The sequence below is a fragment of the Pseudophryne corroboree genome, chromosome 3 (assembly GCF_028390025.1).
Source record: "Pseudophryne corroboree isolate aPseCor3 chromosome 3, aPseCor3.hap2, whole genome shotgun sequence".
Lineage (NCBI taxonomy): Eukaryota > Metazoa > Chordata > Amphibia > Anura > Myobatrachidae > Pseudophryne > Pseudophryne corroboree.
Window position 1 is genome coordinate 384200306 of NC_086446.1, and position 25522 is coordinate 384225827.

Genomic DNA, 25522 nt, shown 5'->3' on the forward strand with positions numbered 1-25522 from the left:
ACATGAAAATGGCTCCTCTACTTATTGGTTCATTTTTAAGATAATTAATTGAATCTGGTTATTTCCTGAAGCATGGAGCATGCAAAGTATTACCTTACTATGGGGAACATTTATTAAGCAGTGATAAGAGCGGAGTTGTGAGCCAGTGGAGAAGTTTCCCCATCAACCAATCAGCAGCTCTGTGCCATTTTATAGTATGCAAATTATAGATTTTACTTCAGTGCTGATTGGTTGCCATGGGCAACTTTTCCACTGGCTCACTTCTCCGCTCTTATCACGGCTTAGTAAATGTCCCCCTATTTCTGTTCGTTATGCAATTCTTAGTACCTGTTCATATTCGGCATGTGTGATAAAATGTGCAGTATCACTACAGAACTGTAGATCTGATATATTTCCTTGTATATATTATCTGCATGTATGTCTCATGGCACAGTATCACTACAGTACTGTAGTTCAGATGTATTTCCTAGTATATATTATTCTGCATTGTATGTCTCATGGCACAGTATCCCTACAGTACTGTAGTTCAGATGTATTTCCTAGTATATGTTATTCTGCATGTGTGTCTCATGGCACAGTATCGCTACAGTACTGTAGTTCAGATGTATTTCCTAGTATATGTTATTCTGCATGTGTGTCTCATGGCACAGTATAACTACAGTACTGTAGTTCAGATGTATTTCCTAGTATATGTTATTCTGCATGTGTGTCTCATGTCACAGTATCGCTACAGTACTGTAGTTCAGATGTATTTCCTAGTATATGTTATTCTGTATTGTATGTCTCATGGCACAGTATCACTACAGTACTGTAGTTCAGATGTATTTCCTAGTATATGTTATTCTGCATGTATGTCTCATGGCACAGTATCGCTACAGTACTGTAGTTCAGATGTATTTCCTAGTATATATTATTCTGCATTTTATGTCTCATGGCACAGTATCGCTACAGTACTGTAGTTCAGATGTATTTCCTAGTATATGTTATTCTGCATGTATGTCTCATGGCACAGTATCACTACAGTACTGTAGTTCAGATGTATTTCCTAGTATATATTATTCTGTATTCTATGTCTCATGGCACAGTATCACTACAGTACTGTAGTTCAGATGTATTTCCTAGTATATATTATTCTGCATTGTATGTCTCATGGCACAGTATCACTACAGTACTGTAGTTCAGATGTATTTCCTAGTATATGTTATTCTGCATGTATGTCTCATGGCACAGTATCGCTACAGTACTGTAGTTCAGATGTATTTCCTAGTATATGTTATTCTGCATGTATGTCTCATGGCACAGTATCACTACAGTACTGTAGTTCAGATGTATTTCCTAGTATATATTATTCTGTATTCTATGTCTCATGGCACAGTATCACTACAGTACTGTAGTTCAGATGTATTTCCTAGTATATATTATTCTGCATTGTATGTCTCATGGCACAGTATCACTACAGTACTGTAGTTCAGATGTATTTCCTAGTATATGTTATTCTGCATGTATGTCTCATGTCACAGTATCGCTACAGTACTTTAGTTCAGATGTATTTCCTAGTATATGTTATTCTGCATGTATGTCTCATGTCACAGTATCGCTACAGTACTGTAGTTCAGATGTATTTCCTAGTATATGTTATTCTGCATGTATGTCTCATGGCACAGTATCGCTACAGTACTGTAGTTCAGATGTATTTCCTAGTATATATTATTCTGCATTTTATGTCTCATGGCACAGTATCGCTACAGTACTGTAGTTCAGATGTATTTCCTAGTATATATTATTCTGCATTTTATGTCTCATGGCACAGTATCGCTACAGTACTGTAGTTCAGATGTATTTCCTAGTATGTGTTATTCTGCATTGTATGTCTCATGGCACAGTATCACTACAGTACTGTAGTTCAGATGTATTTCCTAGTATATGTTATTCTGCATGTATGTCTCATGGCACAGTATCACTACAGTACTGTATGCTGGATACATTCCTCAGTATGTCATATGGCACAGTATCACTACAGTACTATAGTTTAGAGGTATTTCCTAGTATATGTTATTCTGCATGTATGTCTCATGGCACAGTATCACTACAGTACTGTAGTTCAGATGTATTTCCTAGTATATGTTATTCTGTATTGTATGTCTCATGGCACAGTATCACTACAGTACTGTAGTTCAGATGTATTTCCTAGTATATGTTATTCTGCATGTATGTCTCATGGCACAGTATCGCTACAGTACTGTAGTTCAGATGTATTTCCTAGTATATGTTATTCTGCATGTATGTCTCATGGCACAGTATCACTACAGTACTGTATGCTGGATGCATTCCTCAGTATGTCATATGGCACAGTATCACTACAGTACTATAGTTTAGATGTATTTCCTAGTATATGTTATTCTGCATTTTATGTCTCATGGCACAGTATCGCTACAGTACTGTAGTTCAGATGTATTTCCTAGTATATGTTATTCTGCATTGTATGTCTCATGGCACAGTATCACTACAGTACTGTAGTTCAGATGTATTTCCTAGTATATGTTATTCTGCATGTATGTCTCATGGCACAGTATCGCTACAGTACTGTAGTTCAGATGTATTTCCTAGTATATGTTATTCTGCATGTATGTCTCATGGCACAGTATCACTACAGTACTGTATGCTGGATGCATTCCTCAGTATGTCATATGGCACAGTATCACTACAGTACTGTAGTTCAGATGTATTTCCTAGTATATATTATTCTGCATTTTATGTCTCATGGCACAGTATCGCTACAGTACTGTAGTTCAGATGTATTTCCTAGTATATATTATTCTGCATTTTATGTCTCATGGCACAGTATCGCTACAGTACTGTAGTTCAGATGTATTTCCTAGTATATATTATTCTGCATTTTATGTCTCATGGCACAGTATCGCTACAGTACTGTAGTTCAGATGTATTTCCTAGTATGTGTTATTCTGCATTGTATGTCTCATGGCACAGTATCACTACAGTACTGTAGTTCAGATGTATTTCCTAGTATATATTATTCTGCATTTTATGTCTCATGGCACAGTATCGCTACAGTACTGTAGTTCAGATGTATTTCCTAGTATATGTTATTCTGCATGTATGTCTCATGGCACAGTATCACTACAGTACTGTATGCTGGATGCATTCCTCAGTATGTCATATGGCACAGTATCACTACAGTACTATAGTTTAGAGGTATTTCCTAGTATATGTTATTCTGCATGTATGTCTCATGGCACAGTATCACTACAGTACTGTAGTTCAGATATATTTCCTAGTATATGTTATTCTGTATTGTATGTCTCATGGCACAGTATCACTACAGTACTGTAGTTCAGATGTATTTCCTAGTATATGTTATTCTGCATGTATGTCTCATGGCACAGTATCGCTACAGTACTGTAGTTCAGATGTATTTCCTAGTATATGTTATTCTGCATGTATGTCTCATGGCACAGTATCACTACAGTACTGTATGCTGGATGCATTCCTCAGTATGTCATATGGCACAGTATCACTACAGTACTATAGTTTAGGATGTATTTCCTAGTATATGTTATTCTGCATGTATGTCTCATGGCACAGTATCACTACAGTACTGTATGCTGGATGCATTCCTCAGTATGTCATATGGCACAGTATCACTACAGTACTATAGTTTAGAGGTATTTCCTAGTATATGTTATTCTGCATGTATGTCTCATGGCACAGTGTCAGTACAGTACTGTAGTTCAGATGTATTTCCTAGTATATGTTATTCTACATGTATGTCTCATGGCACAGTATCACTACAGTACTGTAGTTCAGATGTATTTCCTAGTATATGTTATTCTGCATGTATGTCTCATGGCACAGTATCACTACAGTACTGTAGTTCAGATGTATTTCCTAGTATATGTTATTCTGCATGTATGTCTCATGGCACAGTATCGCTACAGTACTGTAGTTCAGATGTATTTCCTAGTATATGTTATTCTGCATGTATGTCTCATGGCACAGTATCACTACAGTACTGTAGTTCAGATGTATTTCCTAGTATATGTTATTCTGCATGTATGTCTCATGGCACAGTATCGCTACAGTACTGTAGTTCAGATGTATTTCCTAGTATATGTTATTCTGCATGTATGTCTCATGGCACAGTATCGCTACAGTACTTTAGTTCAGATGTATTTCCTAGTATATGTTATTCTGCATGTATGTCTCATGTCACAGTATCGCTACAGTACTGTAGTTCAGATGTATTTCCTAGTATATGTTATTCTGCATGTATGTCTCATGGCACAGTATCGCTACAGTACTGTAGTTCAGATGTATTTCCTAGTATATATTATTCTGCATTTTATGTCTCATGGCACAGTATCGCTACAGTACTGTAGTTCAGATGTATTTCCTAGTATATGTTATTCTGCATTGTATGTCTCATGGCACAGTATCGCTACAGTACTGTAGTTCAGATGTATTTCCTAGTATATGTTATTCTGCATGTATGTCTCATGGCACAGTATCACTACAGTACTGTATGCTGGATACATTCCTCAGTATGTCATATGGCACAGTATCACTACAGTACTATAGTTTAGAGGTATTTCCTAGTATATGTTATTCTGCATGTATGTCTCATGGCACAGTATCACTACAGTACTGTAGTTCAGATGTATTTCCTAGTATGTGTTATTCTGCATTGTATGTCTCATGGCACAGTATCACTACAGTACTGTAGTTCAGATGTATTTCCTAGTATATATTATTCTGCATTTTATGTCTCATGGCACAGTATCGCTACAGTACTGTAGTTCAGATGTATTTCCTAGTATATGTTATTCTGCATGTATGTCTCATGGCACAGTATCACTACAGTACTGTATGCTGGATACATTCCTCAGTATGTCATATGGCACAGTATCACTACAGTACTATAGTTTAGAGGTATTTCCTAGTATATGTTATTCTGCATGTATGTCTCATGGCACAGTATCACTACAGTACTGTAGTTCAGATGTATTTCCTAGTATATGTTATTCTGTATTGTATGTCTCATGGCACAGTATCGCTACAGTACTGTAGTTCAGATGTATTTCCTAGTATATGTTATTCTGCATTGTATGTCTCATGGCACAGTATCACTACAGTACTATAGTTTAGATGTATTTCCTAGTATATGTTGTTCTGCATTTTATGTCTCATGGCACAGTATCGCTACAGTACTGTAGTTCAGATGTATTTCCTAGTATATGTTATTCTGCATTGTATGTCTCATGGCACAGTATCACTACAGTACTGTAGTTCAGATGTATTTCCTAGTATATGTTATTCTGCATGTATGTCTCATGGCACAGTATCGCTACAGTACTGTAGTTCAGATGTATTTCCTAGTATATGTTATTCTGCATGTATGTCTCATGGCACAGTATCACTACAGTACTGTATGCTGGATGCATTCCTCAGTATGTCATATGGCACAGTATCACTACAGTACTGTAGTTCAGATGTATTTCCTAGTATATATTATTCTGCATTTTATGTCTCATGGCACAGTATCGCTACAGTACTGTAGTTCAGATGTATTTCCTAGTATATATTATTCTGCATTTTATGTCTCATGGCACAGTATCGCTACAGTACTGTAGTTCAGATGTATTTCCTAGTATGTGTTATTCTGCATTGTATGTCTCATGGCACAGTATCACTACAGTACTGTAGTTCAGATGTATTTCCTAGTATATATTATTCTGCATTTTATGTCTCATGGCACAGTATCACTACAGTACTGTATGCTGGATGCATTCCTCAGTAAGTCATATGGCACAGTATCACTACAGTACTATAGTTTAGAGGTATTTCCTAGTATATGTTATTCTGCATGTATGTCTCATGGCACAGTATCACTACAGTACTGTAGTTCAGATATATTTCCTAGTATATGTTATTCTGTATTGTATGTCTCATGGCACAGTATCACTACAGTACTGTAGTTCAGATGTATTTCCTAGTATATGTTATTCTGCATGTATGTCTCATGGCACAGTATCACTACAGTACTGTATGCTGGATGCATTCCTCAGTATGTCATATGGCACAGTATCACTACAGTCCTATAGTTTAGAGGTATTTCCTAGTATATGTTATTCTGCATGTATGTCTCATGGCACAGTATTAGTACAATACTATAGTTTATTTGTATTTTCTAGTATATGTTATTGTGAATATATATCTCATGGCACAGTATTGGTACAGTACTGTATGCTGATAACACATTTTTACTAGACATAAGTAAGCAGAAGAGACCTCTAAGGAGAGCTCATGTCTGTATGTTGTGAGTACAGAAGCTCACAATCTCCAAAATGTTGGGAGCTCTGCGAATGTGTAAGTGATAAACATAACAATGTCCTTAACAACTAGTTGGAATAAGAGAATAACAATGAACACTGGAAGACAAGTGATCAGACGTAAACAAAAATCAGCATAAGCTTTCTCCTACGTTACATGTACTACACAACGACCTTAATGGTCCACTGACCACAGAATAATAACATCATGACTTCCAGTAGAAGTAGAGCCTAGTCAACGGCAAAGAAAATGGTATTGCAATATGCCTATGCGAATGAAGGAGGCTTGGAGAAATGCCATACAATTTAAACAGGTTTGAACACTACACGTCATACAGACAAGAATACAGAGCTGTCATAACAGCATGAACATGAAGATGCTTAAATCTAGACACGTATGCTGCCTATTCCCAATCTCCCATTCTAGCATAAATCCCAGCAAACAACGCAACAAAAACAGCTTGGACCAGTTCATTCTCATACAAAACTTAGAACTGATTTGCATGTCTCCGATATACAGCCTGGAGGGTTTAATGGAAGATTTGATGGTTCTGTGCAGAACAGACACAGAGGCAATCATTTCACATAAATCACACCAACAGGGACATGTCTAGCCTGTGTATGATCTGTGCACAAGAAGGATGCAAATGGTTGTTGTCTGCTAGTAATGTGGCTAAGGAAAGGAACTGCATACCTGGGATTACAATAATGTGAAACATCCAACACAGACGTCACTGGGACCCGGTACTTGCCACGGAGCTAAGAGTCAGCACGTCATTCCTCCTGACTCTAATGCCCTGTTACACAGCTGGTCCTGATAGAATTCCTTCCATTGCTCCGGAAGCCTGTGCTTTGTGCTAAAGCTGGTGTCCAGCAGAGGCCACAGCCAGAATACGCAACCTGAGCAGCAGTGTTGAGGTGAAATGTAATGTTAAGAAAGAAAGAACATATGTCTAGCTCTAGCCAATCTAACGCTGTGCTGATAATTTACTGTGGCATTGCATGTCCGTGGAAATTGTACACTCAAAGGACGGGGAAAAAAGACTAACCACTGAACACAAACTAATCTTATCCACCCTCACACTGGCTACTACAAGGCACCACAAAATAACTCTGTAATTAGGGCACATGCAGATGCTGAACTGAACATCTCCTTCCAGGGGATTAATAGCAGTGGTGCAAGTAAGGCTGAAAGTGTGCAAACAGTGCACCGCCAATGCAATATACCTGCCAACATTATCTCTCTCACACAAGACACAGTGCTCTGCTTGTGTTTCTCCAGAAGAAATTCCCCATGAATGAACCTGGGGGATGAGCAAAGTAACTGAAGAACAGTCATTAGCATCAAACAGTCATTTCAGCCAGGGATAATTCATTTCTGAAACCAGATAGAGAAAGGAGTATCCAATACTGTGGCACACTCTGGATAGTATCATGCGCCTGTGTCAGGCTAGGTGGAATCACTGATCATCTGCAAACCAGCATAAAGTATAAGCAGGAGCTTCTGCCTGGTACAATGTTTTCCTGCCTAATACCACAGATGACGTGCTAATTTCTTTTCTTCAAACACATGCAGTATTGCTATGCAACACAGTATACTGCTCAGCTTCTTGTACAGATGTGCAATTCTCTACTTCCATTCATGGTCCCAAATACATAGCCAACACTTCTCTGCACTCTTAATTATATATAACTACCTACTGACCAACCAATTTAAAAGTAGCCTAAGCTGATGAGTGGGGGAAGATCTTTCGATACCCAGAATAAAAACAAACAAACGAAAATGCCCTTCCTCGTGGTAACCTGACTGGCTGGTGGTGGACAGCATTTATTAACCATTGTGCCAGTATGCTCTTCCCCATCTCAAAAACACATAATATGACAATAACATGTGAATGGTTCTACATCACCCAGCTGCATTCCCCCTTTCCATTAGGGCGTGGATCATTAGATCGACAGTGTCTAGGTCGACAGGGTTTCTAGGTCGACATGTGCTAGGTCGACCTGTCAAAAGGTCGACATGAGGTTTTTTTTTGTGTGTGTGTCATTTTCTGCGTACAGTGACCGGGAAGCCGAATTAGTGCACCGCGTCCCCTCGCATGGCTCGCCATGCTTTGAGCAAGGTGCCTCGCTTCGCTTGGCACAGATTATCGTTCCAATCGTAGTCCACCGCCCACCATTTGCCACCATGACCTCCTCCCAGCATCACTGGGAGGAGAGTTCACAGTTAGGAAAGAATGCTGTAAAGTCAAAAGCAGACTCAAGCGTCAGACTCACACAGGCATATCTGCATGTTGCTTGTTTCTGGGTATGTGCAAAACCATTTTTCGTATTATACACTACACACACTGGGTCAAGTCCAACTCTGCATCAGCATGTACCGTGTCTAGAAAGTGTGTGTTCCCAGAGACAAGCCTTAAATCACCATACAGCTAAACCCTGAAAACTAACAGACTGCAGATGACTTCACTGTTTTCTACATTAGTATTCAGAAGTGGCCTTGTACCAAATTCACCATTTAGTTATACATTGATATACTTGTGCAGCACATATTCATGAAATCCCCCTCACTTTCTGAAAGCTTGCTTTCATTTCAGCAAGTTTATTCTATTCCTTTTTAATAGAGTAATATATACTCTATACATAACTGCTGCAGATATTATAATACAGTGCACAAGCTGAAGCACTATCCGTCACACCCAACACAGTCGTCTTTGCTGCTCTACCCTACTGCATATAATGAGATCCATCATTGTCTCTGCAACGTGTTCCATATAAACGTGTTCCATCTAGCCTCACGGCAGCTTCTTCATGCACATACACCGCTAACCTACATGTCCCTGTAATACAGGAAGGTCTGTAAAGTATTAACAATTCAACAGTGTCTGATAGGAATACACAGCACTTATATAACACAGTTCCTTGCTGCAAGGGATACAGGTTGCAGAATCTGTATCGATCCCTAAAGCAGAATTTATGGCATAGTGGCCCCTCTGGGAGATATAGAACGTGTGGCTCTGTGTGAGTCAGACTTGCAGAGCCTCATTAGACGATCAAACCAGTTAACTCAATAAGCAGACTTACATACAATAGAGACCGACAGCTTTTCCAGCAAGCCTACTTTTAGGGGTAAACAAATTTTCTGTTCGTTAAGTGTTTATAGACGCTACATTAATACAGCACAGAGAACAAATGAAATGTCAAACAGCACCACCTAGCAAATGGTCGCGTGTAGAACTGCTGTGGTACAGTGCTCATAGTTCTAATGCACCTGTCACATCCACACAGTGCAGCCTATTAGAGCACCGGTGATGTCACTGCTTCCTAATGAATTGCTTTAGCCCACACAATGTCTGCTCGCATTAAATGAAGAGGACACTTTTTTACATCACAGTAGGGTGTGTCCATCTCGGTAAGCAGAGTTCTAGCAGAATCCAATACCAATGATAATAGGCAGGAGAGACAGATGATATCATACCCTAGTATAGAATTTCAGACATTATCGGTCGTCACAGTATTGAAAATAAAGTATATAAATAATTATGTATAATAAAGTAAAAAGTTCATATACTGTATAAATTTAAGAGAAATATAAAAATAAAAATATATCCCTTCAAAAACATTAAAAATCAAAATAATACTACCAGGTCTATATAAATATACAGAGGTGTCCGCTACAGCCTTGCTACTCATAGCAGAGTACTGTTGCAGGAACACGTTGCGCACGCATCGCTAGCTGGCTCTCATTTGAATGAATGGGTAGCGGGAGCGGTCATATGCATGCGACCACTGGGTCCTATTCAAAAGCAGGAAAGTAGAGTACACTAACAATGCCAGGAGCTGTGAGTTGCGATGCGTGCTACAATGTACAGGGACACATCTTTAACTTCTAGGCAGAATTTAACATGGTCAATATTCCACATTAATTTATATACAGTATCAAAAGCAGCATATTCCTGTTCTCAATAATATACAGTAAACAGCTGGAGTATTAACACCAGGGGCATAGCCAGAACTGCGTGGGCCCCATAGCAACAGTTTGAAGGGGCCCCCGTCCCAATGCTTCTAAAGAGACACTTCTCTGCAGCAGTTGTTAATTTTATGCCCTATAATAGTGTCTTACAGTACTGTACAGTAGTTCATTTTCTGAACCACAGTAGAGCCCTATTTAATGTTATGCCCCATAGTAGTGCCCTAGTTTCTTTTATGAATCATAGTAGTGATTAAGTTCACCCTATATCACATTTCAGAGCTGCCAGTACACATTAGCTGCACAGTACCCGCAATTCACATTATGATATATAGTGCTCACTGTTCATATTGTGTCATATTACAGAGCCCCGGTTCATATTATAACATTAAAATGCCCTACATTTCATTTTATACCACACTACAGCAGGTCCAGAGGCATACCTAGATATACTGCAGGCAAAATGGAAAAACTTTGAAAGTACCCCTACGTATCACCCAATGAGGAAAACTGTATATACAGTAACACATGTCACTTTGACAGGGAAGATGGGCCCCTCTCAGCTCTGGTGCCCATAGCAGCTGCACTGCAGTTGTGCCCACCATGCTCTGCCAGAGGCTGCCTTTACTTACCAGTTAGTTTCTTGACAGGCTGCAGTCGCACACTGATGGCTTGGTGGGTAAGAAGGGGGGAAGAGGGCAGCGAGCGGGACATGCCCTCCATCATGCGTATATGCTGCATTCCCTCGGTCACAGGGAGGGGTGTGATGGAGTAATCCGGCTCAAACGCACAGTCGTTCTCAGATGAGGAGCCACCTGTCAGACAAATTTAAAATATTAACATTATTCCCAAGATTCCTATTAGTAAGCATAATAAACATAAAAATAAATTCGGAGTTGAAATAAAAAATAATGAAACTAATTTGGTAGCAATTAGTGACCAAGGTATGAGGCACTTAGTACCACATGCTTCACAGTAATACTGAATTAGCTCAAGCAAAACATTTAGAAACATCATTTTTAAAGAGCTTATTGAACAAATCAGAATTCCTTACATCTGCTAGGATATATGCAAAGGTCTGCTATATTTGCCACCAGATGCACTGTTACCTACCTCAGCAGAGGATGGGATATACATCTCCCACTGATTTTAATACGTATAAGCACAAAACACAGGATTCTAAATAAAATATGATCCAATGTTTATTGAAAGACATTTTCAGGAAAAAGTGCAGGAATATTCGCAGCATGTTAATGCCTTTAATCATTTACAAATGATCACTATACTTGCGGAATCTAGGCTTATAGTAGGTTCAGTAGTAAACATACTCCATATTACATGTAAACCGCTGTCCACCACATGCCTTCCCATCCTTTGTGCCATCTCTCGCATCAAAGAGAAGGATAAAGTGGACGTCCTCCTTTCCTCGTCTTCCTCTACCATATGACACTGTTTCCTCCCACCTCCTTCGCTTTTTCTCTCCGGATGCTTTCTCCACCCTCGCTCATATATTTAACCTGTCCCTTTCTACTGGCTCTGTTCCCACTACCTGTCCCACCAATCTTCAAGAAAACCTCACTTGACCCTGACTCTCCCAGTAACTACCGTCCCCTCTCTCTCCTAACCTATACCTCCAAGCTCCATGAGCATCTCAGCCTCATTTTGGCCCTCATTCCGAGTTGATCGCTAGTTGCCGTTGTTCGCAGCACAGCGATCAGGCTTAAAATCGGCATTTCTGCGCATGCGTACGGGCCGCAGTACGCACGCGCGAAGTACTTTCACACAAAACGATTTTTCTGTCGCTCTGTTGATCGGTGAGTGATTGACAGGAAGTGGGTGTTTCTGGGTGGTAACTGGCCGTTTTCCGGGAGTGTGCTAAAAAACGTATGCTTGTCAGGTAAAAACACAGGCGTGGCTGGGGAAATGGAGGAGTGGCTGGCCGAACGCAGGGCGTGTTTGTGACGTCAAAGCAAGAGCTAAACTGACTGAAGTGATCGCAAGGTAGGACTAGGTTTGGAGCTGCTCAGAAACTGCATGAAAATTTTTACGAGCAGTTCTGCTAACCTTTCGTTTGCACTTCTGCTAAGCTAAGATAGACTCCCAGAGGGCGGCGGCCTAGCGTGTGCACTGCTGCTAAAAGCAGCTAGCGAGCGATCAACTCGGAATGAGGGCCTTTGTTCCTTTGTACCTATTCTCTTCTGGTACTTCTTCAATCTGGCTTTTGTCTCTCCACTCCACTGAAACTGCCCTCACCAAGGTCACCAATGATCTGCTCCTGACTAGTCCAAGTGCCACTTCTCTCTCCTTATTCTCCTTGATTTGTCTACCACTTTTGACACGGTCAAAAACCTTCTCTGCATTGACCATTGGCCTCCTTAACTAGACAAAAAAAAAAAGAGAACTGTGCTCATGGGTTCATAACTTATACCATATACATATAATCAGAGCCGGTAAATAAAAATATATAAAGACATTTATTGAATAAATTCTACTAAAATTGCATCAACGATTAGTACAAGCATATTTTAAAAATAATTAAAGACCAATAACAATATTGGTAAATTTTACTCGCTGGCCAGCAGTTTAATTGGCAATAGTTAATTGTATGATCTTCCCCTGTGAGAAAAGTCAATGCACTTAAATAGCTGTGCTGTTATGCCTGATCAGCACTTGCAACTTTGTAACAGTCAATAGAGAAGACACTTATTAATCGAGAGGATGTAGCGGTTATGATTAATGTTATAATGTGTCCAAATACCTCCTTCCTTGAAATCAGCGGTGTGGTCTTACCCCCGATTCCGAGCGTCCTCGGATTTTATGTTCACGGGGGATACCTTTTCTGTCACCAGCTGTTGATCCAACGGGATTGGTCCATAGAAGGTATGCGTATGATCGGGCACTTGAAGCTGACGCCTGGAACTCAGTGTTAGCAATAAGCATATGCGGCTCAGCTCACAGCGGGATGGGCTCGTAGCAAAGTCCAGTGCTGATTCCCGCTGTTGTTAGCCATACACCTCCGTACTTGCCAGTATCAAATGCTGCGGCTAGTAGAAAGTGGGTGGAGACTGACGCGTTTCGTCACGACCTCACATGACTTTTTCATCCAGTACACGCGGGAATCAGCACTGGACTTTGCTACGAGCCCATCCCGCTGTGAGCTGAGCCGCATATGCTTATTGCTAACACTGAGTTCCAGGTGTCAGCTTCAAGTGCCCGATCATACGCATACCTTCTATGGACCAATCCCGTTGGATCAACAGCTGGTGACAGAAAAGGTAACCCCCGTGGACATAAAATCCGAGGACGCTCGGAACCGGGGGTAAGACCACACCGCTGATTTCAAGGAAGGAGGTATTTGGACACATTATAACATTAATCATAACCGCTACATCTTCTCGATTAATAACAGTGTCTGCTCTATTGACTGTTACAAAGTTGCAAAGTGCTGATCAGGCATAACAGCACAGCTATTTAAGTGCATTGACTTTTCTCACAGGGGAAGATCATACAATTAACTATTGCTAATCAAAACTGCTGGCCAGCGAGTAAAATTAACCCATATTGATATAGGGCTTTAATTATTTTTAATATATGCTTGTACTAATCATTGATGCAATTTTAGTAGAATTTATTCAATAAATGTCTTTATATATTTTTATTTACCGGCTCTGATTACATGTATATGGTATAAGTTATGAACCCATGAGCACAGTTCTCTTTTTTGTCTAGTTATTGTCTAAATTGTAGGGGTATACACAACCCCTTGAGTGAAGCAAACGTGGGTTCATTTTTTTCATTTTTCATTTATTACAGTTGTTTAGTATAGACACAGGCGCTCAACTTATTTTCTTTCATTGGCCTCCTTAACTCTGTCTTTTATGGTTCATATTCTGCCTCACAAACTGCTCCTTTTCTGCCTCTATTTCTTCCTCTCTTCTTTAACTGTTGATTTCCACCCAAAGGTCTTATTCAGCCCCCTTCTCTTCTCAAGCCATAGATCCTCAATTGGAAACCTCATAAGCTCCTGACCCCTCTCTCCATCATCTCATGTGTCTCCACCTGTCTGACATCTTGTTCTGGATGGCCCAGTACTTCCAAAAGCTTAACATGGACAAGACCAACCTTACTGGTTTACAATCATTATCGTTGATAATATCTGACACCCAAGTCCACTGCATCTATGTCATCAACGCCAATGCTTTCTCCTTTGGTCTCCCACTGTGTACGGTGTTTATGCAGATACTAGCTAGGTACCGTTTTCTGTGGTATAATTTGTACAGCACTGCATACACTTTGTGACTCTTCTTTAAAGGGCTGTTTATTTTCTAACCATGATGCTACCAGTTGGCTATTATCACTGATGGCATCAGGATGAGGATGTAAGAGTTAGTATATGGTTTTTCTACTTAGTTTAAAAAAATAAATATGTTGATACTACATGAATAATACTACTAAATAATTTTGACAACTAAATATAGCAGTTTAATGTGTTAAAGTAAATGAACCAAAAACTATATAGTCTTAAAAAAATATTTTTAAATAAATTGTACTGCTTTTTATTGAACAGATAATATTTAATGTACCAGATGGTGATATAAGAGAAAAGTTTATTATTTTATGAAAGCACCTGCTAGAGCTGTAACATTTTTGTTTTCAATCACCACATGGTAAATAAATTAACATTTGCAAAGAAAATAAAAATAAAACATTTTATAGATCATCTTCATGCTAGAAATTCTGGGCGCATTTATAAATAAATGCCTTGATTTCAGCTTATTGATAGCAAATACTCTACAAATGTGTACGAACAAGAATATTTATACATAAATATCATGTCTTTTCTCTCTTGTGATAGATAGGACAAGTCATTGCTATAGTAATAGTCTGGGAATTCAGCCAACTGGTTGGTTAATCTTTCCTTACATTACAACCACATTTTTTGCAAGATATTTTACAAATGTATGCAAAACCTGCGAGGTACACAAAATATAGCAAATAAACAATATATACAATAAAATGACCGTTCCATCACTTAGAAATTACATATAGTCATGCTGGGATTTAATAATTAGATATTATTTTCACTTTAAAGACACAAGTATGCCTTTTTTTTTTTTTTTTTAAGTGTACATTTCACATACTGTACACATGGTGAAGTTCGACATGTTGGGGTTAATTCAATGTACAGCTTATTAGCTGATGAGAAACTGGTGACGTCAGTGACATACCTGGAATGTGGACATACATGACTTAATCAGTCCTGATGTTCGCAGGGGGATGTAGTCAAAATCCCAGCAGCAGAATCTCAACTTTCACAATGCAGACAAATCCCAACTGTGAGTATTAAGGTGCGATGCAGGAAATGCCCGACACTGACTACGCAATGTGACCGGAGCCCGGCACCACCGATTGAGTCAATGTTAGCTTGCCTGCACAGTCTATTTTGTCTTGCGTTGCTGATCCCATGGGACCGCGCATTGGCATCGCAAGCTGTATAGTACTGTGCAATATGCACTGTATTTCCCTGTAATATAGACTATATAGCTCATATCGTAAGGAAAATCGCACCGTGTGTATGCACCTTTAGAGCTAGGGTTAGGCGTTAGGGGTAGGGTCAGTGGCGTAACTAGAGGCTTGGAGGCCCTTGGCAAACTCTCAAGGTGGCCTCCTATTTGATTTCTATAAACCCTTCTACATGTGTTATCATATCCAAATAATTTCTGTATCATGCACATGATATGTGAGGCGGCGAAGCAAGATAATGTCAAAGCTTTGTAAGTTTACCAGCTCTGCTTACCCAGCTGCTAGTCGTTATCAGTGGCAGCTGCTGCCCCTAACCACACACAGCATGGGGGGATGGGGGTTTAAAACATATAAACATACTTTTAGGTTATATGTAATAGGTGCGACAGCTGCCTGACCCCAGCACTGTGTTTCACAGCTGCAACTGCACTCAGAACACAGCACGGAGCTTCAGTTATCCTTCCTGTATAAGCCCGCCCCAGACTCCCATTGGCTAGTTACACAGGAGTGTAACTGAGGGACGGGTTTATACAGAAAGGAGAAGCTGATCTTGAGTGCAGCGGCGGCTGTGAAACACACACAGCTGCCGATCCCCGGGGCCATTGTATCATTTTATTAGAAGTCACAATTCTAATTGAATTTACTAGTACCGTGTATACAGAGATAAACTGCCAAGTTGCATATTTAGTCTACAGTAATTAGTGACTGATTTCGGGGTGGGCCCTTTCCCCTTGGGAGCCCCTGGATTTGATATTTGTCAGTCTAGCCACCCTGTAGTTACGCCACTGGTTAGAGTTAAGCTGAAGAAGGGAACGGTTAGGGTTAGTGTTAGAATACTCACCGGGATCAGCCAGCATTGTGACTGTCGGGATTCCGCTGGCAGAGTAGGCTCAATACTAAAGTAAATTAATATACATCATCTCACTTAGTGACTAGATTGTTTGCTGGATCTGCCACCTTACTGTTATTTGCCCAGAATGCCAGTGGGGAATATACAGAAATTCATACAGTAGATACAAATATAAACTAATTGATATTCAGTTGTTTGGATGTATTGGCCGACAACAGATTTACAATATTTGTTGGCGATCTTGATGTTCAGCAATCAGGACACGCGCAACTTAATTGATAAATGCATGCTAAAGCATGTGTAGCTTAAAAAAACACAACCACAGCCTTGGCAGAATAAAAATTCAGAAATGGATAACAAAACAGATTTTCTTGCAAATTAGTTGGTTTTGCACCACATCTGGTTTATAGCTAACCCACCATTTTTGTATTGTCCCCCCCCCCCCACACACACACAAGATATGTATTTTTTTTTCCTTGCGTGTGTGTGGATACATTGGCTAGAAACAAATACATAATTCTTCCAGCATTACAGTTACATGGGTTTTCTGCAAAATGTCTCTGAAACAGCCTTCTAAATCTCCAGAGTATGGGACACGATAGATAAGTTAATTTAGTAAAGTTCTTAGGGCGTAATAGACCTACTGTACATGCTAAAAAGGACAGCACACACCAAAAGCTTAAACATTATTTAAAAAAACAAAAAAACAAAACAGCAGTGCAGGGCTCAAAATATAACCACGCAGTCCAGAAAACATCAGCCATCACCAAAGCATCACAATATCACAGCATTGGTAAAACCAAAAATGTATTTATTGTTTTGGAGCAGGATGGTTATTGCAAAATTAGCATTGCAGCACTGAACTTTTAAATTCAGTTCCCATCATAGTCCTAACTGTGTGGAGTTTGTATCTTCTCCCTGTGCTTGTGTGGTTTCATCCGTGTACTTCAATTTCCTCCCACAGTTGAAAAATATAGGGTAAGGTAGGTTAATTGGCTCCTGACAAAAAAAAAAAATAGGGGTCTATGCACTAAGCCTTGGAGAGAGAAAGTGGACAGAGATAAAGTGTCAGCCTAACTGCCATGTTACAGCCGGTGTCTGAAAAGTAACAGTTCTATATACTGGAAAAATATATATAAATATTTATTATTATAATTTTTTGCACCTTTACTGAAGCTGTGACATTTTAGTCCAGAATGAGTTTTTTTTGAACTATCAGTATTGCCTTCCATACAGCTATCACATGTAGGATCCAAATGTTATTGGGAGGAAAGTTCACGTAATGTTATTGGGCCTCCCACAGACAATGTGCAGACACACTCACAGTGTGCAAGCAGCAGTCACACTTCACAAATATTTGTACAGATAACAGCTCCTGGACACTTTTTATCAGCTATGTGACCTGATAATATGTGTATTTAATGAACCTTCTTAAAGCCCCACTGGACCTAAAATGAATGGCAAATTTTGAGGCATTTTCTAGCATTCATAAACAAGTATGTAAAGGTTTTTAACTCTTGCCCAAAACACTTACATTTTTGAACAATGGGCAACAGATATCAGAAGAGAAGACATGCGGCTATAAATATGGTCATGACTGGTAAAAGCTGATAAGATACTAATAATCACTCAGGAAGATGTATCCCCTATAGGATTATATCTTGAGTGGATGTTATTAGTACTTAAGTGTGTTTCTACGTGGTGTTCAGTAGTCTTTGACATTTAAGCTTAGTGTAATTAAAAACTGCAACTGATAATCAATCCATAAATAGATAATACATAAATCGTTACTGTTGCAGATTTCAATTAGTTGATATGCTCCTGATTATGCACTAGATGGCAGTATAGTAAAACCTTAAAAGCTGTCTGCCATGTACTGGATGTCAGCCTTTGCGAACTGGGCACAAAATTAAATGACAACACAGCACTTAAAAATCTAGAAAGCTATGAAAAGGTTCACTAGCCAGGCTGAACTATCTTCCAGTCATGCAGTGGGAGTAGGAGTCTCAAGTATATGTAATGCTATATACAATTCAAGTAGGACACATTTTCAGGCTGGTTCCAGATGAATATGTTTCCAATTCCACCGCTCATTTTTTATTTATTTTTTTGCAAAAAGAAGAATCATATATCAAACTCTACAACTTAATTTCCATGAGAACAGCACTGTTCACATTAATGCAGTGCTTCTACTACAGTACTACAGTATGGATTCTAGGCAATCATATTCACGCCCCCATGCCCAGATTAAATAAATAAGGTGTGCATTACCTTATCAAGGGATTGGTGACAGTATGTTACATTAGACATAACACCTATAACAGAGCGCTTTTAGAGCAGGGATGAGCCCTAGGGGTGTCTTAAACTGGTTGATATATCGTCCACAAGACTGCCAACAATGCTGTCACAGCTGGGCGGGCAAACTCCTAGGCCACCCGCCTAGCTGTGATGTCTGGACAGACTTATCAAGCGGCTGATTTGTAAAGTGTATGGCTTACCTAATCGACCAGCAACACCACTGAAAAATCTTTTGCAGTCTATACGCTGCGTTAAACTAGGGTGTGGTATGAAGGGTCGACCACACTTAGGTTGACAGTATCTAGGTCGACCACTATTGGTCGATAGTAACAAGGTCGACAGGGATTCTAGGTCAACAGGTCAAAAGGTCGACATGAGGTGTTTTTTTTTTTAAATGTTGTCGTTTTCTCCGTACAGTGACCAGGGACCCCAATTAGTGCACCGTGTCCCCTCGCATGGCTCGCGAAGGTGCCTCGCTCCGCTACCGCTGTGCTCGGCACAGGTTACTATTCCCAATCATAGTCCACGAGGATCGTCAAGTATGAAAAAGTTCAAAAAAAGAAAAAAAAAGTCGACCTTTTGACTTAGCAACCCTGTCGATATAGTTACTATCGACCAATAGTGGCTGACCTAGACATTGTTGACCTAAGTGTGGTCGACCTAGAGACCGGATACCGTTAAACTAACACCACTACTCAGATTTTGCATAATCCAACAAATACACCGATCAGACATAACATTAAACCACTGACAAGTGAAGTGAAAAACATTGATTATCCTGTTACAATCTGCCAAGGAGTGAGATATATTATGCAGCATTGATGTGTTGGAAGCAGGGAAAATGTGCAAGAGTAATGATCTGAGCGCCTCTGACAAGGGACAAATTGGGTCAGAACATCTAAAAAACGGCAGGTCTTGTGGGGTGCTTATGGTATGTAGTGGTTAGTACCTTCCAAAAATGTGGTCAAACAGTGACATGTCATCCCAAGGCTGTGGGGAGTGAAGGCTAGCCTGTACAGTCTGTTCCCACAGAAGAGCAACTGTAGCACAAGCTGTTAAAAAGTTACTGTTGGCTATTATAACAGGTGTCAGAACACACAGTGCATAGCAGGTTACTGTGAATGGGTGGCTGCACAGCCACAGACATGTCAAGTGTGCCCATGCTGACCCGTCCACTACTAAAAGTACCTACACATGAGCATCAGAACCGGTCCATGGAGCAGCGGCCTGATCTGATAAATCACTTTTTATTTTACATCATGTGGATGGCTAGGTGCGTGTGCATCGTTTACCAGAGCTAGAGACTGCACCAGGATGCGCTATGGCAAGAATGCAAGCCGGCGGAGGCAGTGTGATGCTCTGGGCAATGGTCTGCTGAGAAACCTTGAGTCCTGGCATTCATGTGGATATTCCTTTAACACTTACCACATACCTTATACCTTATTGTTGCAGACCAAGTATACTATTTAATTGCAACAGATTGCAATGGCCTCTTTCAGCAGGACAATGCGCAATACCACACTGCAAAAAATAAGAATTTACTTACCGATAATTCTATTTCTCGTAGTCCGTAGTGGATGCTGGGGACTCCGTAAGGACCATGGGGAATAGCGGCTCCGCAGGAGACTGGGCACATCTAAAGAAAGCTTTAGGACTATCTGGTGTGCACTGGCTCCTCCCCCTATGACCCTCCTCCAAGCCTCAGTTAGGATACTGTGCCCGGACGAGCGTACACAATAAGGAAGGATTTTGAATCCCGGGTAAGACTCATACCAGCCACACCAATCACACCGTACAATTTGTGATCTGAACCCAGTTAACAGCATGATAACAGAGGAGCCTCTAGAAAAGATGGCTCACTACAGCAATAACCCGATTTTTTGGTAACAATAACTATGTACCAGTATTGCAGACAATCCGCACTTGGGATGGGCGCCCAGCATCCACTACGGACTACGAGAAATAGAATTATCGGTAAGTAAATTCTTATTTTCTCTAACGTCCTAAGTGGATGCTGGGGACTCCGTAAAAACCATGGGGATTATACCAAAGCTCCCAAACGGGCGGGAGAGTGCGGATGACTCTGCAGCACCAAATGAGAGAACTCCAGGTCCTCCTCAGCCAGGATATCCATTTTGTAGAATTTTACAAACGTATTTGCTCCTGACCAAGTAGCTGCTCGGCAAAGTTGTAAAGCCGAGACCCCTCGGGCAGCCGCCCAAGATGAGCCCACCTTCCTTGTGGAGTGGGCATTTACAGATTTTTGGCTGTGGCAGGCCTGCCACAGAATGTGCAAGCTGAATTGTACTACAAATCCAACGAGCAATAGTCTGCTTAGAAGCAGGAGCACCCAGCTTGTTGGGTGCATACAGGATAAACAGCGAGTCAGATTTCCTGACTCCAGCCGTCCTGGAAACATATATTTTCAGGGCCCTGACAACGTCTAGCAACTTGGAGTCCTCCAAGTCCCTAGTAGCCGCAGGCACCACAAATAGGTTGGTTCAGGTGAAACGCTGAAACCACCTTAGGGAGAAACTGAGGACGAGTCCTCAATTCCGCCCTGTCCGAATGGAAAATCAGATAAGGGCTTTTTCAGGATAAAGCCGCCAATTCTGACACGCGCCTGGCCCAGGCCAGGGCCAACAGCATGACCACTTTCCATGTGAGATATTTTAACTCCACAGATTTAAGTGGTTCAAACCAATGTGACTTTTGGAACCCAAAACTACATTGAGATCCCAAAGTGCCACTGGAGGCACAAAAGGAGGCTGTATATGCAGTACCCCTTTTACAAACGTCTGAACTTCAGGGACTGAAGCTAGTTCTTTTTGGAAGAAAATTGACAAGGCCGAAATTTGAACCTTAATGGACCCCAATTTCAGGCCCATAGACACTCCTGTTTGCAGGAAATGTAGGAATCGACCCAGTTGAATTTCCTCCGTCGGGCCTTACTGGCCTCGCACCACGCAACATATTTTTGCCAATTGCGGTGATAATGTTTTTGCGGTTACATCCTTCCTGGCTTTGATCAGGATAGGGATGACTTCATCCGGAATGCCTTTTTTTCCTTCAGGATCCGGCGTTCAACCGCCATGCCGTCAAACGCAGCCGCGGTAAGTCTTGGAACAGACAGGGTCCTTGCTGGAGCAGGTCCCTTCTTAGAGGTAGAGGCCACGGATCCTCCGTGAGCATCTCTTGAAGTTCCGGTTACCAAGTCCTTCTTGGCCAATCCGGAGCCACGAATATAGTGCTTACTCCTCTCCATCTTATCAATCTCAGTACCTTGGGTATGAGAGGCATAGGAGGGAACACATACCCTGACTGGTACACCCACGGTGTTACCAGAGCGTCTACAGCTATTGCCTGAGGGTCCCTGGACCTGGCGCAATACCTGTCGAGTTTTTCCCAACGGTTTATAATCATGTGGAAGACTTCTGGGTGAAGTCCCCACTCTCCCGGGTGGAGGTCGTGCTGAGGAAGTCTGCTTCCCAGTTGTCCACTCCCGGAATGAATACTGCTGACAGTGCTATCACATGATTTTCCGCCCAGCGAAGAATCCTTGCAGCTTCTGCCATTGCCCTCCTGCTTCTTGTGCCACCCTGTCTGTTTACGTGGGTGACTGCCGTGATGTTGTCCGACTGGATCAACACCGGCTGACCTTGAAGCAGAGGTCTTGCTAAGCTTAGAGCATTGTAAATGTCCCTTAGCTTCAGGATATTTATGTGAAGTGATATCTCCAGGCTTGACCATAAGCCCTGGAAATTCCTTCCCTGTGTGACTGCTCCCCAGCCTCGCAGGCTGGCATCCGTGGTTACCAGGACCCAGTCCTGAATGCCGAATCTGCGGCCCTCTAGAAGATGAGCACTCTGCAACCACCACAGGAGGGACACCCTTGTCCTTGGTGACAGGGTTATCCGCTGATGCATCTGAAGATGCGACCCGGACCATTTGTCCAGCAGGTCCCACTGGAAAGTTCTTGCGTGGAATCTGCCGAATGGGATTGCTTCGTAGGAAGCCACCATTTTACCCAGAACCCTTGTGCATTGATGCACTGAGACTTGGCTCGGTTTTAGGAGGTTCCTGACTAGCTCGGATAACTCCCTGGCTTTCTCCTCCGGGAGAAACACCTTTTTCTGGAGTGTCCAGGATCATCCCTAGGAACAGAAGACAAGTTGTCGGAACCAGCTGCGATTTTGGAATATTGAGAATCCAATCGTGCTGCCGCAACACTACCTGAGATAGTGCTACACTGACCTCCAACTGTTCCCTGGATCTTACCCTTATCAGGGAATTGTCCAAGTAAGGGATAACTAAAATTCCCTTCCTTCGAAGGAATATCATCATTTCGGCCATTACCTTGGTAAAGACCCGGGGTGCCGTGGACCATCCATACGGCAGCGTCTGAACTGATAGTGACAGTTCTGTACCATAAACCTGAGGTACCCTTGGTGAGAAGGGTAAATTTTGACATGAAGGTAAGCATCCTTGATGTCCCGAGACATCATGTAGTCCCCTTCTTCCAGGTTCGCAATCACTGCTCTGAGTGACTCAATCTTGAATTTGAACCTCTGTATGTAAGTGTTCAAAGATTTTAGATTTAGAATCGGTCTCACCGAGCCGTCCGGCTTCGGTACCACAACAGTGTGGAATAATACCCCGTTCCCTGTTGCAGGAGGGGTATCTTGATTATCACCTGCTGGGAATACAGCTTGTGAATGGCTTCCAAAACTGTCTCCCTGTCAGAAGGAGACATTGGTAAAGCCGACTTTAGGAAACGGCGAGGGGGAGACGTCTCGAATTCTAATTTGTACCCCTGAGATATCACCTGAAGGATCCAGGGGTCTACTTGCGAGTGAGCCCACTGCGCGCTGAAATTCATTGAGACGGGCCCCCTACCGTGCCTGATTCTGCTTGTAAAGCCCCAGCGTATACGGAGGGCTTGGCAGAGGCGGGAGAGGGTTTCTGTTCCTGGGAACTGGCTGATTTCTGCAGCCTTTTTCCTCTCCCTTTGTCACGGGGCAGAAATGAGGAACCTTTTGCCCGCTTGTCCACGAAAAGACTGCGCCTGATAATACGGCGTCTTCTCATGTTGAGAGGCGACCTGGGGTACAAACGTGGATTTCCCAGCTGTTGCCGTGGCCACCAGGTCTGAAAGACCGACCCCAAATAACTCCTCCCCTTAATAAGGCAATACTTCCAAATGCCGTTTGGAATACGCATCACCTGACCACTGACGTGTCCATAACCCTCTACTGGTAGAAATGGACAACGCACTTAGACTTGATGCCAGTCGGCAAATATTCCGCTGTGCATCACGCATATATAGAAATGCATCTTTTAAATGCTCTATAGGCAAAAATATACTGTCCCTATCTAGGGTATCAATATTTTCAGTCAGGGAATCCGACCACGCCAACCCAGCACTGCACATCCAGGCTGAGGCGATTGCTGGTCGCAGTATAACACCAGTATGTGTGTAAATACATTTTAGGATACCCTCCTGCTTTCTATCAGCAGGATCCTTAAGGGCGGCCATCTCAGGAGAGGGTAGAGCCCTTACAAGCGTGTGAGCGCTTTATCCACCCTAGGGGGTGTTTCCCAACGCACCCTAACCTCTGGCGGGAAAGGATATAATGCCAATAACATTTTAGAAATTATTAGTTGTTATCGGGGGAAACCCACGCATCATCACACACCTCATTTAATTTCTCAGATTCAGGAAAACTACAGGTAGTTTTTCCTCACCGAACATAATACCCCTTTTTGGTGGTACTCGTATTATCAGAAATGTGTAAAACATTTTTCATTGCCTCAATCATGTAACGTGTGGCCCTACTGGAAGTCACATTTGTCTCTTCACCATCGACACTGGAGTCAGTATCCGTGTCGGCGTCTATATCTGCCATCTGAGGTAACGGGCGCTTTAGAGCCCCTGACGGCCTATGAGACGTCTGGACAGGCACAAGCTGAGTAGCCGGCTGTCTCATGTCAACCACTGTCTTTTATACAGAGCTGACACTGTCACGTAATTTCTTCCAACAGTTCATCCACTCAGGTGTCGACCCCCTAGGGGGTGACATCACTATTACAGGCAATCTGCTCCGTCTCCACATCATTTTTCTCCTCATACATGTCGACACAAAAGTACCGACATACAGTACACACACAGGGAATGCTCTGATAGAGGACAGGACCCCACTAGCCCTTTGGGGAGACAGAGGGAGAGTTTGCCAGCACACACCAGAGCGCTATATATATATATACAGGGATAACCTTATATAAGTGTTTTTCCCCTTATAGCTGCTGTATAGTTAATACTGCGCCTAATTAGTGCCCCCCTCTCTTTTTTAACCCTTTCTGTAGTGTAGTGACTGCAGGGGAGAGCCAGGGAGCTTCCCTCCAACGGAGCTGTGAGGGAAAATGGCGCCAGTGTGCTGAGGAGATAGGCTCCGCCCCCTTATCGGCGGCCTTATCTCCCGTTTTTCTATGTATTCTGGCAGGGGTTAAATGCATCCATATAGCCCAGGAGCTATA

The 25522-nt window shown here is 41.7% G+C and overlaps 1 protein-coding gene across 7 annotated transcripts in view; it reads right to left on the reverse strand.

Annotated features, from left to right (window-relative positions):
- The window catches only part of TANC2 (tetratricopeptide repeat, ankyrin repeat and coiled-coil containing 2), a 1023243-nt gene that overhangs the window by 253981 nt on the left and 743740 nt on the right, over positions 1–25522 (reverse strand). For all 7 annotated transcript variants that reach the window (XM_063960011.1, XM_063960012.1, XM_063960008.1 and 4 more), the window contains one exon: positions 10950–11132. In XM_063960011.1, coding sequence (XP_063816081.1) covers positions 10950–11132 — 183 coding nt within the window. The remainder of the gene's footprint in view (positions 1–10949; positions 11133–25522) is intronic.